Here is a 15,945-nt window from a genome sequence, read left to right on the forward strand (position 1 = left end):
GGATTTGACAGGTGAGTTATGAGCAGACGCTACAGGTAGGAGCCCCAGTCTTCCCACCGCTCACTGTGACCTTCGCTCTGCCCATAAATAATACAGAGACCATAAAAACCTGATTTAGAGTAACTGGGCCGACTCCATCTTTGCCTGGGTTAATCTTGGCTAGGTGTGGACAGGGTAGGTAGTGCAATACACCTGGGGGCTGACACAGATGACAGTGTGTCATGGAAACTTTTGTGTCCCTGCTACAGTTTACACCTATATCCAGATTTACAATACCAACATCTGAGTACTGCTTGGTAGCAAGTTCACCTTCTGACCTTTACTTTTCACAGTTTTGTACCTGTTGCTTTGAATCGCTATTTGATGTTTATCGGCCTTTTTTGTAAAGCCATTGCTACCTATGGCACTTATAGTCTTCCTCGCCTCTGTTATAACTGCTTATAAGCATATAGACTGTTCAGAGAGTTAAGATGCTCTATATATCTGACATCATGAATTTGTAATGTTTAATGGCGAGAGGTTAAACATTATGGTGAGACTGTGGGTTGTCTCTGAAATTCAGTGACTCGTAGCAATGATAGGTGAATAATGGTTAGGGATACAGAATGGGAAAGTATCATAACTTTCAGGCAAAGAGCACTATTACCTTATTACATTAAAGCATGGTAAATGCATTAGATGGTTACCTATGCAACCACAGCCTGGATTCTCCTCTATGGTGACCAAACATAAACCTGTCACCATCTTAGCTTTTTAAAAATCAAATGTTCCTGACACACTGAGTCATAAAGTAACCACACTGCTTTACCCTATTTGTATCTAAAAATTCTCTCTTGGCTTCCAAACGTGACATCATGCTTCATTAAATAAGATGTGAAATGAGCAAATGAGCCCATTAACTCATCAGAAAAGTTTGACTGGGGACATGGGTCAGTGGAGCCTAGGGATTTTTTTTTTCTAGAGACTTATTTCCCACTTCTTTTTTACAACCATAGGAGTTACCCCTGTTGGCCACTAGAGCAGGGCAATATGACCAAAAATATTTATCATGATATACATTTGAAAATTTGCGATAACGATATAACTGACGATATAATTGACACTAGACAAAATACTTTACAACTCCTCAGCTTTATTGGTGCAAAAAAAACCCAACAAAACCCATCAATGTATTTTCACTTAAACAAGCAGCTGTTTTTTATGTGCATTAAAGTTATATAAAAAATTAACAGTGAAAATGCAAATTCCTTGCTGACAGTTTAACCAAAAGGCATTTCCAGTGGAAATTGGCCGACATATCCTCAGCATAACCATGTATAATATCCACAACACTTAAAAAGCGGTTATGCACACACAATACGGTAATATTATGTTGAAGCACAGTACGTATCACTCCGCGAGGCGCCTGCCTACTACAGCCGTAATGCTCCGACAATCCATCCAGCGGTGTGGCTTCGTAGCTTAGCAAAGTCATACTAAAACATTTGACAGATTTTCGAGCGCCGTGTACATAAAATCATTTCGAGGTCAGTAAAGACAACCAGAATTCATACATAAGACACACGGGATCATAAGGGGCACTGTCGATTTTCAGAAAAATCAAAGGATTGATTTTAAGTGTGCCGTATTTTCAAAAAAAGTAATAACGACGGCCCGCTAGCATGCTCTACCAAAAATAGTGCTTTGTTCCACACCACTGAAGTTGCAGCATTTTTACAAACCAATTCTGGTTCATCCGTTTCATTTAACGATGCGCTTTCTCTCTTCTCATTCTGCGTCGCCGCCATGTGCGCATGTAAACAAAAGCACTGTGCATGCGCGTTTTACCCATATTCTATCGCGATATTTCATTTTCCGATCGTTGCCCAACATTGCACCGGTATTACCGTGACCGGTATGATATAGCCCAGCCCTATTGGCCACTAGAAAGAAAGAACTGGTTTCCTTTATAATGGGAAGGAGATTTGACACAGAGACAGAAACACGACTGACTTGTGAGACAGAGGGAACAAGGAGACAAGATGAGAAACGTGGAACACGGGGAAGGCAAGAAAACGGGAACCTAAAGCCTAAGAACAAATAGTATAACATAAGAATATAACATAAACATAATAATGAGAATCAAAACCATGAATAACAATAATTAAGGAATATAAATTAATCCACAACCACAAAACCGTGACTCTCTTGACTCTTTTGACTACTAGTAACCACTGGTTGCAAGGGAATAGTGTGTATTTCTTGTCCAGTTGTCAAGTGGTTACAAGAGGTTGCTACAATTGGGTAACATAGGTTGCAAAGAGGTTTGTAGCGCTGTCACAACATTCTCCTTGCAATTGCTATGGTTGCTAGCAGATTGCCATGGTTGGCGGTAGTTTGCATGAAAGTAAGTAAGTGGTAGTGGAACAATGAAGTGCAATGCAAACTGGTAAAAGAAACTACTTGGCTTTAAAGTAAAAGTTGAACCTTTTGTTAGGTGCCGGCCGGTTGCAGCAGTAAAGCGCAACCTTTGCTTTGAAATCAGACATTCTCAGTTTGTTTTCAGTTTGTTTTGCACTTAGTCAAGTTGCACTTCTACATGGTGTTTGGTTGGCTGCTAGCAACCAACAGAAACATAAAAAGGTTTTCGATACGGGACCCTTTGTGGGACCAATTATATCTAGTTACAACCTGCAAACTATGTGGGAATTCTCATTTTTCCCAGTTAGTCAGAGTTGCCAACAAGGTTTATGGCTGTGTGACTGAGACCTTAGCTTCGTAGCCTTCTTGCCTCTCTCACCAATAACAAAAAAAAAAGTTAAAAAAAAAAAGCATGGACCCTAGATTTCTCATAACTTTAAGCTTCAAGTGGCAAGCAAAGCATGTAGCAAGGCTTGTTCCTGAATCTGGTATATGGCAATGGGGTCCTAAAAAGACGTGTCAAAAATGACCTTCAGTGTTTTGGTTTTTGCTCAGACTGCTCATGCTTAATTTTCACGCAGGAGCTAAACTATTCAAGGCTGTTTTCATCCGTATGAAAGATCGCATCCTCCAATCTCATTAGGACTCTTTAAAAGGATGGTTTTGTGTTGATTTGATCATCCTTTTTCCAATTCAGACTCCTGTTTAGGGTTTTTTATCAATTTTTCAGGACTCATTCATCAGGACCCAAGTAAATTCTAATAAATTACTTTTATTAGAATTTACTCGGTTGTAAATGGTAAATGGCCTGTATTTGTATAGCGCTTTTAGTAGTAGTAACAATCCCTCTGTACAATGCACGCAGACAAACTCTGTCCTGGTTGCTGTAAGAATTCCTTTTAAAACTATTTTAAAAGAAAGAAATACAAACTGCATCGATGAAGGACGCGCATCCATCACCCTGGATGTTGGATTTAATTTTCCTTTGGATGCTAATGAGATAGTTGGAAAACTTCCAATGACAATTTTTCTAAATAGGTTGTTGCTGTTAGATTCGTTTTTTTCAGCAGCTTTGAAGCTATTGCATTTTAAAATGACTGTAAGTAGTTTCAGAGTTGTTAAGAGGCAAAAATATGAAAAGAAACCCCACTATTTTTGTGCAGCGTGTTATTTTATTGCAGCATAAATTGTTACGTAAAACATCTGTACCAAGGTAAACCTCAGACATCTCTATTTAAATGCTAATAGCAGCCTAAGGTAAGACCCTAATGTTACTGTACAGCATATCAGCTGCCTGCATTAAATCTCTTAGGGTTAATACCTGCGGTGGGTTCATTTCACTGCCAGTAATGATATTGTCTCAAGGTAACCTTTAATCAACCTTTGGACTTTATTTCTTTTTTCTGCCTCGCGGTGTCTGCTTTACACCAGGCGATTCCCTAACAACCTTATTGTTACTCGAAAGTCAGCTGTAATAAATCGTCAATTATTTCATCATGCGATTTATATTGGAGAGGAGTTATTTTAATTAAGAGATTCATTAAGTTAGTTCATTAATTTCCCCACAGGTGCCCCGGATTCTCGGGAGAATTTTCAAATCAATTCTGAGCCCTATTATTTAATATCAGATGGAAGAGTTGCTGAGCAAAAAAAAGGGGGCAGGTTCAGTGTGGTTTAATCTTCAGGTGGGTTATTCTCAGTCAATAAAAGAAATTAAAAATATATGTATCAAAGTTTATATATAGTCAGCTTTTAATTATCCCCTTATTTCAGCCACTACCATATCCCCTGAGTATTTGCCAGTATGACAGCCATAATCTTTTCTCCAGGCTGCTTAACTCCGAACTGACCATTGCACATAATTTCACTGAATTTGCCGCATATTGCATCTCAAGTCCTCTGCCTGCCCTCCAGCTGTGTACCATAGCTGTCAGCCTTACTCTGCTCCGGGTTGATGTATGCAGGATGCTATCTATCATTGCCACGACATTGCATATCCTCTTCAGTCTGACACGTTTGACAGGCACTCGCGCCCATTAATGCCATGGTATCACCTAGCTTGTTATCACTGTATCCACAAGGAGTTTACATTGCATGGCGTACAGTCGAGTCCTCCACTGTGGTGCGGGAGGATAATTTCCCCTGCTCTATTCTCTGAGCGAGCTTCTTGAATATGACTGCACACATGCTGAGTGGATAGTCAAGAGATCGTCCAGCTTCTCCAGGCTCAAAAGGCGTCAGTGATGGATGTGAAATGCTGGAAAGACATCGTAGGACAGAGTGTTGGCCCGCACCATCGATCACTCATGCAGAGCAGATGACACAGTTCTCTCTCGCTCTCTATCTCTCCCTCTCTATCTCTCCCTCTCTCTCGCTACCAGCCTGCGAGTTTATCAGCGCTGCCCAGAATATTTAACAGGGAAGAGAGCGCACCCGTGGGATCTCATTTGCACAGGTGTCCATCTGGTAGAAGTTGTCTGGGATAATCTCCACATCATGTCACATTTGCATCCGGGCTTCAGGAAAAATGGCACACTTTACAGTAAGAGGAGTGTGTGGAGCCGTCCAGTTCGAGTGTAGGGGGGTGGGGGGGGGGGGCGTGGGATTGTTTGCAGACACTGTGGTGAAGACCAGTGTGTTTTCGCGCTAATCCACGAGGCAGCTAATGCCTCGCAATTATGTAAGGATTTAACATGTTTGTAATTGTTTGTTGGTTCAGCTCAATTTGTGTAACCAGCTTTAGTTGGAAAATTAGCTGTGAGATTTTCCTAAACACTGCCAATTTGTTGGTCTTTTAACCAGGGGGGGGATTTGCTGCAGTAGGGCTGAAGAGTACTTGTCAATTGTGACAGTCTTATTAGGCGGTTTGGGCAAAGAAAAGGTGCCCCTATTGCATAAATTGATCATCAAGGACCTTTGCTTCTGTTCCCCCCCTCCTCCTTTAAATAGCACAACTTTCCCAGCGAATCAATGGCTTCATCGATTCCCCAAGTTGGGTTAAGAATTACTCGAGCAGCAGATCCGATCTCAAAATCGCTGTCACATTAATGACACAAAGAGGATTGCTGTTTGTGCTTAGCAGCTGGATCGCTTCTTCTCACGGGGCTGTCCGTGAAGCGACACCCACTCAGGCAGGCCTAGATCTCATCCAGGATACCTCGAGCTTGCCTGCATACGAGCGCTCGACTCACATTTAGACACACAAATCACTGAAGGTGCGCGCCGCAGTGCCGAGCAGTAAAATGAAATGTTTATTCCAGCGTGGATAAATACTCTGCCGTATCTGCGAAGCCAGGCGAGCATGGAGTCTCCAAACATCACGAGTAATCTCGCATTTTACGCCGTCTCTCCCTCGCGTTATAAATTCTCTTCTTTATGTGTATGACCTGAGCACTTACAGTACATCAGTTGTAGCAAGTCATTTTCTGCTAGCTCGCACTGTATCTGCGAAAACGCATGAAAACAAAAGGCAGTCTTCGAGTGCTGTTGACTGTAAGCGCTCTAGCTCTTCAATAACACCCATTGGTTTTTCATTAGGACACATGTACTGTATATATACAAATATATATATTCATATGCACAGATTAGCTGATTATGCATCATTGCTGTTCATTGTTGGAATCAGTAGTTATTCAGCATTAAAGGCAGGTTTTCCTTTAAAAGAAATCAAAGGTTTCTCTGTGTCTCCTTCTGTTGCGTTTAATGATTCACATTCAATCCCAGGAATTAGCCCAGGAATTTTTGATTGAGCGGCTCGGAGATGGACTGCTGACAGCTTCTCGGCTCAGCAGCTGGCAAGAGCTCAAAAAGTGACGCGGGTCCATTTGTTACACTGACCGATTTGTTAACGTTTTATCTTTTGCAGGAACTCCACGTATTGCATGAAGGTGTCCATGTCCCTCACGGTGGCGGAGAATGACACAGACCTCTGCTACAACTCCAAAATGAGGTTCTTTGAGAAGGCGGAGCTGAGCAAAAGCAAAGACATCATCTGCCCAGGCATTGAGGATTATGTACAGCAAGGAATGGAGCCTGAGATCGTGTGGTACAAGGTATGGTTAGAGTTTTTCATCAGCTATCACTCTATCAACAAAGGGTTAGGGTCGTGTTTTGGTTAAACTTAGCTTTAAATACCACATTTTCAAGCGGTCAAACAAAAAGAGAAAAATATTGCTTGTTGTGTGGAGAGTTGGGAGGCCCACAGTGGAACCGACCTGGCAGGCCTTCTGTGTCCAACAGGCCTCTTTGCCAGAGCTCGTAGGCGCAGCTCGGGGGCCAATTTATCAAATGTGAAAGTGTGCTTGATTAGGTGGCCACTTCCATTTCCCGCGGAATCAAATTAAAATAGCAGATAATGCCAGTGGGATCCACACCCTCCAGTTATTGGCTCTCACTTTGTTGGTGGGCTGATTCAATCCTGCAAGACGCTTCCCACAGTGCCCTAGTTTTTTTTGCCTCAGGTGGCCCAAAAGTTGAAAGGCTGTTTCTAAAAGTCCATGCCTACTTCATGATCACCACCTACGTGGCTACATGGGCTGTGGAGATAGAAAATAAGACTCGTGTTGTACTTTAGGTTGTTTTCTGTGTGTACCTGGCTCCAGTGTAGTGTTTACCAGCTATTCACAGATTTTAACTGATCAGGTAAATTATCAGTGACTGAAACTAAAAGCTAGTCTCTTCATTACAAGCTGAACTCCATTTTTAACACATGTGCGCATAGGAAAAATGTCCTTTCAAATCCAAACAAATACTGAAAACACAGTTAGAAACCAATCCTACGATACACAGTATTTTGTCAGTGCAGTTATAGAGTAGCCAGGTCTGTCATTCTGTGTTGGAATCTGCTCCCTGCTGCTTGTTGGGCACACGGAGCCCGATTTTGATGTGAAAGGAAACAACCAGTGCCCAGAATGATTTTCACATTCATCACATTCTGTACAAATTTGTTATCCGTGCTGATGTTGTCATCCTCACTTTTTGCTTATGTTTAGAACTCTTCACATGTGTCGCGATGAGAACGGAGGTTTCCTTAAAGCTCCAGAACCAACATTGTGTAGCAGAGTCACCTTAATTAACCTTAATGAAAATGTCTTGTGCAAAATATATATTATAAAATGCTTGGTTTCTCTGACACACAGGCCTACAGACTGTACTGGACCCACTGGTAACCACCGGTAACTACGGAAAAGTGCATATTGCCCAGGAAACCTTGTGGTTACTTGCTAACATATTGTTATAGTTTCTGCAGAATAATATAATAACTTGGCTGCAAACACTTGCCGACTAGCAAACTCTGAAGAGTATGATGCTAACTGGAAATATAGACTGTTTACCTTTAGTGTACAAATTATTTCTTATCATATAAATCAGCACATTTAAGATAAGATAGGATAACCTTTATTAGTCCCACACGTGGGAAATTTGGTCTCTGTTTCTAATTTGCATCTCACTTTTAGAAGTTCAACTACTGTTTCATAGTTAGTTAGTAAATGCAAACTACAGCCGACTATGACAGTGTGCTAGTAATCAAAGCAACTGCAAGGAGGTTTTGTCAGCCAGCCTCTAGCCTTGTGTGACTGAACCTTCATACGCTGGATAGAGGTGGGTGGGTGGGACCCACCATCTGTTCAAATTGTCTGATTTCGAGGGGCAGCAAATCAGTGGAAAACTGACTTATAAAAGAATAAATGAAGCTAAAAAAAAGAAGCTTATTTCAGAGACTGTTACAGTGTATAACAAATAGGAATTATTTTGAACTTGGAATCATGCAAAGCTACCCTAGTAAAGTCCAAGATAAAAATATGTAGATGAAAATGAACAGAATTAGCCCCCTTTAATGAACCCATTAAGTGAATAATAGTTTTCTAATTTAAGACCTGAAACTGCAGACCATTAGGCCAATATAATGTAATGTTTCTTATTCACTCTGACTCAATATACTCTCACATAAAAAAAACATTTTTTATATGTGTATTAATATATATTATTAAACTGGTGCTTATTTTTTCCAATTATTCCAATATATAATTTGGCCTCGGTGTGTTATTTTGGGCTCTTACAACTCCTGATGCTGAAATAATTTCCTGTTCACACTGATTGCCTCTGATTGGCTCCAGAGATGTTACCAAGCAACCGAGCAAATACTGATGATGCAACCCAATGAAGTAAATCCTAAAATCACTAAGAGTTTAGGAAGGAACTTACAGATAAACCCAGTAATGATTTTACAAATAGGTGGTGCAGCTTAATTTGGTGCTGCAGTCCTGCCTCAGAATGATAAATGCGCAGGCACCCGGTCTCATACATCACAGTTTAAAAGAGTATTTGTGTCGGGACAACAGGAGCTCACTAAACTAATGTCTGAAATCTGGCATCAAACAAAGTTTGTGTGCTGTGTGATATGATATGAGGTCTCTCTGCTATAAAGCTGCTGGAGTATTTTATGATACGGTGTTTAGTTATAGAGGTTCTCTACAGTTTTAGTTGTTTTGTTTTTAAAATCTGATATACTTTGAAGCTGAGACTGAATCTGACAGGCATCGATGTGAAAGTACAGTAAATTCAGATATAATAATTAATACACAAAAAGCACTGAGAGCATTTGGTCATAAAACTGTGAACTGTGTTAAATTTAACACCACAAATCTAGTAGGCAAAGGAGATCAATAAATCCAAGCAATATATAGTACTGTGCAAAAATCTTGATACTTCCCTTTCATTTTGCTAAGAAAATGAGAAATATAAAAGCTGAAAACATACACGGGAATACAGTAAATAAGTCAAACAGAGCTTCCCTTTTATGCTGTTCTCTGTCAACATGATCCCACATGATTTTTGTCCACAATGAGTTCACAATAAACAAAAATATAATGAATAAAAAGTAAAATAATACATTCTGTCAATATAATCACAGTCTGCACAGTGATATACCAGAACTTTGCAAATATGTCATTTTGCACATTCATTTCTTATATGCGATTGGTTTCTAACTGTGTTTTCAGGATTTGTTTGGATTTGAAAGGCCAAACGTCGTGCTGACAGATGTCTGTCAGTTACTACAGCAGCACACTTCCTTTTCTTATATGAAATATCTGAAGGATTAAATGTGTAGTTAAAGTTCTTAACACTGTCTAGAGTTGTTCATTGGTTCGGCTCATGATGTCCAGAGTACAGATTATATGACATTTGAATGCAAGTTTGTCATCATACCACTTGATACTGTCCATCCATCCATTCGCTTCCGCTTATCCTTTTCAGGGTCGCGGGGGGCGCTGGAGCCTATCCCAGCTGTCATAGGGCGAGAGGCAGGGTACACCCTGGACAGGTCGCCAGTTTGTCGCAGGGCCAACACACAGGGACAGACAACCATTCACACTCACATTCACTCGCACATTCACACCTAGTGGCAATTTGGATTATCCAATTAACCTATCCCCACAAGTTGCATGTCTTTGGACGGTGGGAGGAAGCCGGAGTACCCGGAGAGAACCGGGTACTCTCCTAGTATCAAGTGAACTCCGTGGGTTCACTTGATACTGGAAATGTGAAAATTATTGTAGCCCCGCCCTCTTACTTTAAAGAAACCAGTGTTCATGCTTTACATTTACAAGTTGTATCTCCATCCTCTTGTTTTGTCTTTAAAAAAACAAAACAAAACAGGAGTGCAAGCCAAAGCAGTGGAGACAAACCATTGAAAGGAAGAAGGACATTCTCTCCATCAAGGAAGTACGGGAAGATGACATTGGGAATTACACGTGTGAAGTGCCGTTTGGGAACTTTGTGGTGCGAAGGACTACTGAGCTATCAGTCACAGGTAAGGAAGTATCCTGCCTTTCCTCATTTTTCTCCCTCCTGCTGCTTTTGTGAAGATTTTCACTGAAGTGAAGTAGAAACTCCAGCAAAAATAAGTGCCACGAACCGCACGCAGAAAGATCAATGGAAAATCCGTTGTCATTCAGTGAATTTCTAAACAAATGTACTTCCACAGAACATCCTTTTTGTTGCTAATGCTTCTGAGCGTACTGTCTGGTGATTATTTTCCACAGTTGCTTCGAGTCACTTAAAACCCCCCAAAATTAAGCTTTTTAAAGCTGATCACTGCACCTTTTGCCAAAGTGTGGCAGTCAATAGCGTCGCTGTGACTTCCAGGCTGCTTTAATTGCTTAGCAGTGGAATTCACCCAGAGCCACTTCAGAACTTTTTTTCTTAAGGCTGCTGAAATATTTAAGTCTGAACCTAAAGCAGGTGACAGATTTCTTGTCAGTGTCACAGCCAAGGTTGACAAGCCATGCACTATCCCACAATTTACAGCTTAATTATCTCTCTCTCTTTCTTTCCTTTTTTTTTTTTAAAGGCATATAGTATGTGAAGGGAATCAGGCTGCAGAGTTTTCCTGAGTAAAGTGTGTGATCAATAAACAGAGTCATAATTTTTTTTATTGTTGCCTGCTTTATTTATTTGAATCTTATGCTAGAACTCCTACTAAAGTTTCCTCACTACCAAGCTTTAAACATAATCAATCTTCAGGGAAATAAGGTTGCTTGCTGGATATAAAACGGCCCTGCATGGCTGATCTGAACCAGTGGAAAATGCTAATGTAAAAGTGGAGCTCGTGTTCTTTTGACTGCCTTCATACGACCACAGCTTCTCCTCTCTGTGACTCATTTGGCTCGGCGCACCTTTCCTGTGCTAGCTCATGTCTGCAAGGATACAAACAAATGCCAGATGACGCACAGCTGGGAAGAATAAAAAAACAACAAAAAGAAAACAGGAAGAAAAAGAGGAAGAGCAGAGGGAAGCGGTTTGGGACAGGCAGAGAAACTGTTAGGATTCAGCACAGCCGTCGTCATCATCACCTCCATTGCTGTGTGACGATCAGACGGAGCGATGGCTTTTAACTGCTACTGGATTGCACATTGTAGTGCCTTTTCTTTTCTTTTTTTTAAGAGACTCCAGCGAAGGCCGAGCAAAGTCATACATCATTTTCTCACCAGCCTCAAAATGTCATCCCAACAGTCTTAATCTCTCTATCTACAGTAGAGACATTCAGCATTTCAAAACAGGTAGCAAAAGATGATTGATGATTGGGCCGTGGCAGTAAAGCAGGCATTTATGACTTTTTCAAAAGAAATACACCCTTCAAGCAGTCTGCTAGAAGTGTGGATACTTTTTTTTTTTTTGCTTTTCTTTGCGAGAGCCCTTAAATGGTCTGGAAAAATTAATAGATGAATAGAGGAATATGCGTCTCTCTTTTTGTTGAAGTGATTAGAATGACTTTTGTCTAATTCCACAGCAGCAGTAGGTCTCTGGCTGGAACTGTTAGGATATAAACTGAACAATTTTTACCCATTCTGACCTTTGCTGTAAGTTTTAAGATGCAATTGTGTGCCTCGAGGCAAAAAAGTGTAATGCAAGTTCCCATTGTTATTTCTTGAAACTTGGAGTTCTTTTTATCTTTTGGAAAGCAACGCCAGTGTTCACTCTGCTTTTGGCTCAGTTGCTTTCCTTTTAGACAGAATTGCTTTCCTCAGAGTTTTGGATTTATTTATATATTTTCCAGTTTTGATTGAAGAAGTTTGGAGTTTTTGCACGGAGCGGTTTTCTTTTGTGCAGCGCTGCCATGGTGGCTATACCGATCATGCTAACTAGCCTGTAGTTTTGATGTGTCTCCTGGTTCTGTCTGCTGTCTGTGCTTCTGCACACATGAAACACATCGTGTCCTAAGGAAAAGGGTTTTGTTCTTGGAAAGAGCTCCTGTGCTTGGTGTTTAGATCAGCAATTGCACAAGCTTTCATATTCTGGCGGAATCACAGTAAATAAGCTTTGCAAAATTCCTAAAGAACGCTTAAAAATAAGCATCCACTGGCTTCATATTAAATTGGGTTTTTTTTTTGGTTTGTTTGTTTGGGCAAAACACCCAAGTTTGTCTAATTTTCTCAATTAATCATGTTAACAAGCGTTCTAGAGCTCAATTGTTTAGGAAATTGTCAGCCATTTATCCACATTATATTTCTATCTAAAAGGCCAATGTGAAAAATAAAGGATGAAATTCTACAAGTAACAAAACAGCATCGCAAACAAACTGTTCTTCCAAATTAAGACATAAGAGTTTGTAACTAACTGTGCCTTGATTTTTGGGCTACAATTCAGTTCATACATCATTTTTTAACCATGTGGCACTGGATTAAAAACAGGATGACCACCTCCACCAGGCAACCACTAACCAAGAATGAGTGGTTGCCTGGTGATTGCATTGAATTTTTTCAGTTTCAGTCATCAATTACAACCAGTTGCCATGACCAAACTGTCGCCCAGAAGTTGAGTGCATTAAATGTTCACCTTTCGATCGTAAAGAATGTGACTTGTCTACAGACTATTGCAGTTTGACTCCAACTGCATTGACTCAGACAGATTGTTGAAGGTTTGCAAATAATTGCTGTCTCATTTATAAATCCAGATAAATTACCAACATGCTGCCATCAGTCTGAATGAGTCTTTGTTAATGAACACAACTACATGAGACTCAGCTTATCTGGCTGCCAGCTGTTTGTATTCTGGATCTGTTTTTTTTATAAAAGCAACTTTGATAAGTGTCGATGTCATTCTGCAGTTTACTAATTTTACCTGATGCAGTTGCAAACTGATAGCAGACTTGACTGCGAGTGGTTGCAGACTTGGTCGCCGTCTTTGAAGAAACCAAGTCCATTGGTCACAATCACAGTAATTGTGGTTGCGCGTTGGTCTCCAAGCACCATTTTCAATTCAATTAAAAATGTATTTCTATAGCACCTTTAAAAGCAAGAGTTTTTTCGCAATTTGACTGTTGTATCATGGCGCCTTTCACCTAACTAGCATGAGTATATGCTTAATGAGTGTTTAGTTAGATACAGAAAATATAAGATATTTCTTGATAGACATACTATTTCACCACAAATCCTGGTTGACTTGCCAAGATTTGTGGTGAATTTGGCTAAGCAAGTAGCTTATTTACAATCATCACTATGTCCTTCCATTTTTCCACATGGCTGTCAAATTATCACAACACAGGAAGTTGGAAAAATCACCAAGTAACCATGGACTTTTGGATCATTGAGTCACTTTCAGAGTTACTGTTTGTGTTGGGAGTTTGTGTGGAGTTATACATAACCTGAAGGCTTGAGAAAAATGTGAAACATTTATATGCGTTGGGTTCCTCCTCGTGTTTCCAGTCAAGTTTAAGAACTGCAGCATCGTGGATACACGCCAGAGAGGGAGCAGTGGGAATAGCTGTTTTTTTTAATGTGATGTTTGGTTAGGAAATCAAGTAACACTACAATGTACGAAGGACTCTTTCTACTGCCAAAGCTGCTTGACTTGTTTTTTTTGTCAGTTGGGGGTCCAGAATCACGCTGTTGTTGCTGCTGTGTGCTTTGCAATTCTGTATTTGTAGAATTTTAGTGTTTTGCACATATCCTCCTGGACTCCTTGGCTGTTCACCAACATGAGTACGTTTTGTCCCCAATTTCTGTCAAACATGAGAAATCTAGCGGGGCCTTTTATTTCCAATCATTCAATCTAACTCACTCTAAATGGCGTCGTCTCCCAAAATACTAATGAGAGCCTGGATATCTTTTTGGTAATCAATACAGACGACGCAGTAAAATATGGGTTAGTCGTCATTGTTGGCAACATCTACTTGACCAAATATAGCTCCTCTAAAGTGCAGCTCTTGAGTAATTCCGGGAACTTTCGTATAAGATGGTAAACAACATCGGATAATGGCAAGTCTTTACTGTTAATTGCATTCCTGCTTTGCAAAAGGGATTCAAGGACTCTAGATAGTTGTCCAGACCTGAACTTTACATCTGAATACTTTCTTTTCTAATCTGGAATAAGTATACATGAACCTTCATATAATATTATCTTCAACCTTGGACAGAAAATTACAATTCACTATTAAAACCCTTGTCACTCCCCTCTTTATCAACAGCCTACAGCCGCTCTCAAAGCAGTGCAGTGGGACAAAAGGTCAGACTCCATTTGATTATAATGAGCACAGCTAAAATCATAATGAGCTCCCTCACCGGGTGATTGGAAGCGACATTCATTTTTAAATGAAATTTGTGGTTTTATGACTTCTTTGTAAGGTGCACTGTTTGATGTCTTAGATTAAACAGCACAGAACAAAGAAACAGTGATGAAACAGAGATACAGGAGAGCAGCAACTTTGGTGTGTAAAATAGACTGTCAGTGTGGCTAATGAGCTGGGACTGATGCTGTTAACCCGCTTTTCTTCTTCTTCTTTTTGCACCGCATTGCGATGAAGTGTATTTGGTTGTGTGCGGCGCCCGTAAATAACCAAAATGCTGGTTGAAAAACAATCATGAAAATATTTCTCAACATTAAGTGTTCCTGCCTTCTTCCTTGCACCGACTCATCCCTTTCACCCCATATTTTACATGTCTTTCAAGTCTGAACATTTTGAATTGACAGATCTGACACTATGGTAGCTTTGTGGCTTAAAGCAATTTTTGATGCAACACTTCTTTAACAGTCTTTCAGTCTGGCACTTTCAAAACCAATTTCTCTTGAGTGAACAATGCTTTCTTGCTGGGTAGTGTCGCGCTATTTCAGGGCCTTGCTTACTATTGAATATTATTGCATAGCAACATGACTGGCTAGAAATGGGAGGGGGTACAGGCATTATTTTGTTTCCTGGGCCAGACCACTGCTCTTGAGTGATGGAAACCTTTCCATGTGTGTTCTCTGTGATGCATTTATAAGCTTGGGGCTGTTTTCTGCAAATGTAGACTATGAGGTCTAACACAAGCGCAGTATAACTGTAGAACATGAATTTCAGGTGGAGATCATGACTGTTTATTGCTTTCTCCCTGAGATACTTTAGAATTACTAAAGTTCCTCATGTTTAACATTTATTTTCAGAAATCATAAAGACATTGCAACAGATGATTAGAGTTCTATTGTCGTTTTCTTGAGCATATGTGAAACATTGACTTTACGGTAGCAACGTGCTCTCTACAAGTGTATATCTTATCTGTATAATGTTTATCTTATCTGGACAAGATAAACTGCCCAACAATTCCAGAGCTGCATGCATTCAAAGGCACAGCAGGACTGTGATAAGATCTCAGCCAGCCGTAAATGCAGTTTGGCTGTATTATTTTAACCCTCAGAGGTCTAAGTCATCTTCGGCGATGGCACAACCCCCCCAATCCTAACTGTTGTTCCAGGCAGCGAATATGTAATTTTTGGTTTTTATTAACCCGTTTGTGCCCAGATTTTTTTCAGAGTTGTAAGGCATATCATTTTATCAGTTGAGTCCCTCTGAATCATGTTATGTATTTATTTTTTCCATTTTGTACTTTTTTTTGAAGAAAATAGCATTTTTATGACTGGCAACAATTGTTGCCAGTAGTCACACAGCTTGTCACTAGGTCAAATGTCACCTAATAATAATAATAGAGAAGTAATAATAATAATATAATAAGAACAAAATAATAATATAGTCATAATAAATAATAACAAAAAGGTGGAGCCTCAGGTTCC

The 15,945-nt window shown here is 40.1% G+C and overlaps 1 protein-coding gene across 2 annotated transcripts in view; it reads left to right on the plus strand.

Moving 5' to 3' along the window:
• The window catches only part of LOC146547776 (interleukin-1 receptor accessory protein-like 1-B), a 342,110-nt gene that overhangs the window by 142,093 nt on the left and 184,072 nt on the right, over positions 1–15,945 (plus strand). For both annotated transcript variants that reach the window (XM_085265749.1, XM_085265750.1), the window contains exons 4-5: positions 6,266–6,452; positions 10,060–10,213. In XM_085265749.1, the coding sequence (XP_085121875.1) occupies positions 6,266–6,452; positions 10,060–10,213 (341 nt within the window). The remainder of the gene's footprint in view (positions 1–6,265; positions 6,453–10,059; positions 10,214–15,945) is intronic.

Source organism: Mchenga conophoros, linkage group LG23 (genome assembly GCF_057382185.1).
Source record: "Mchenga conophoros isolate Kocher_MC1m ecotype Shallow Benthic linkage group LG23, M_conophoros_male_GT1.1, whole genome shotgun sequence".
In the NCBI taxonomy this organism is placed as follows: Eukaryota; Metazoa; Chordata; class Actinopteri; order Cichliformes; family Cichlidae; genus Mchenga; species Mchenga conophoros.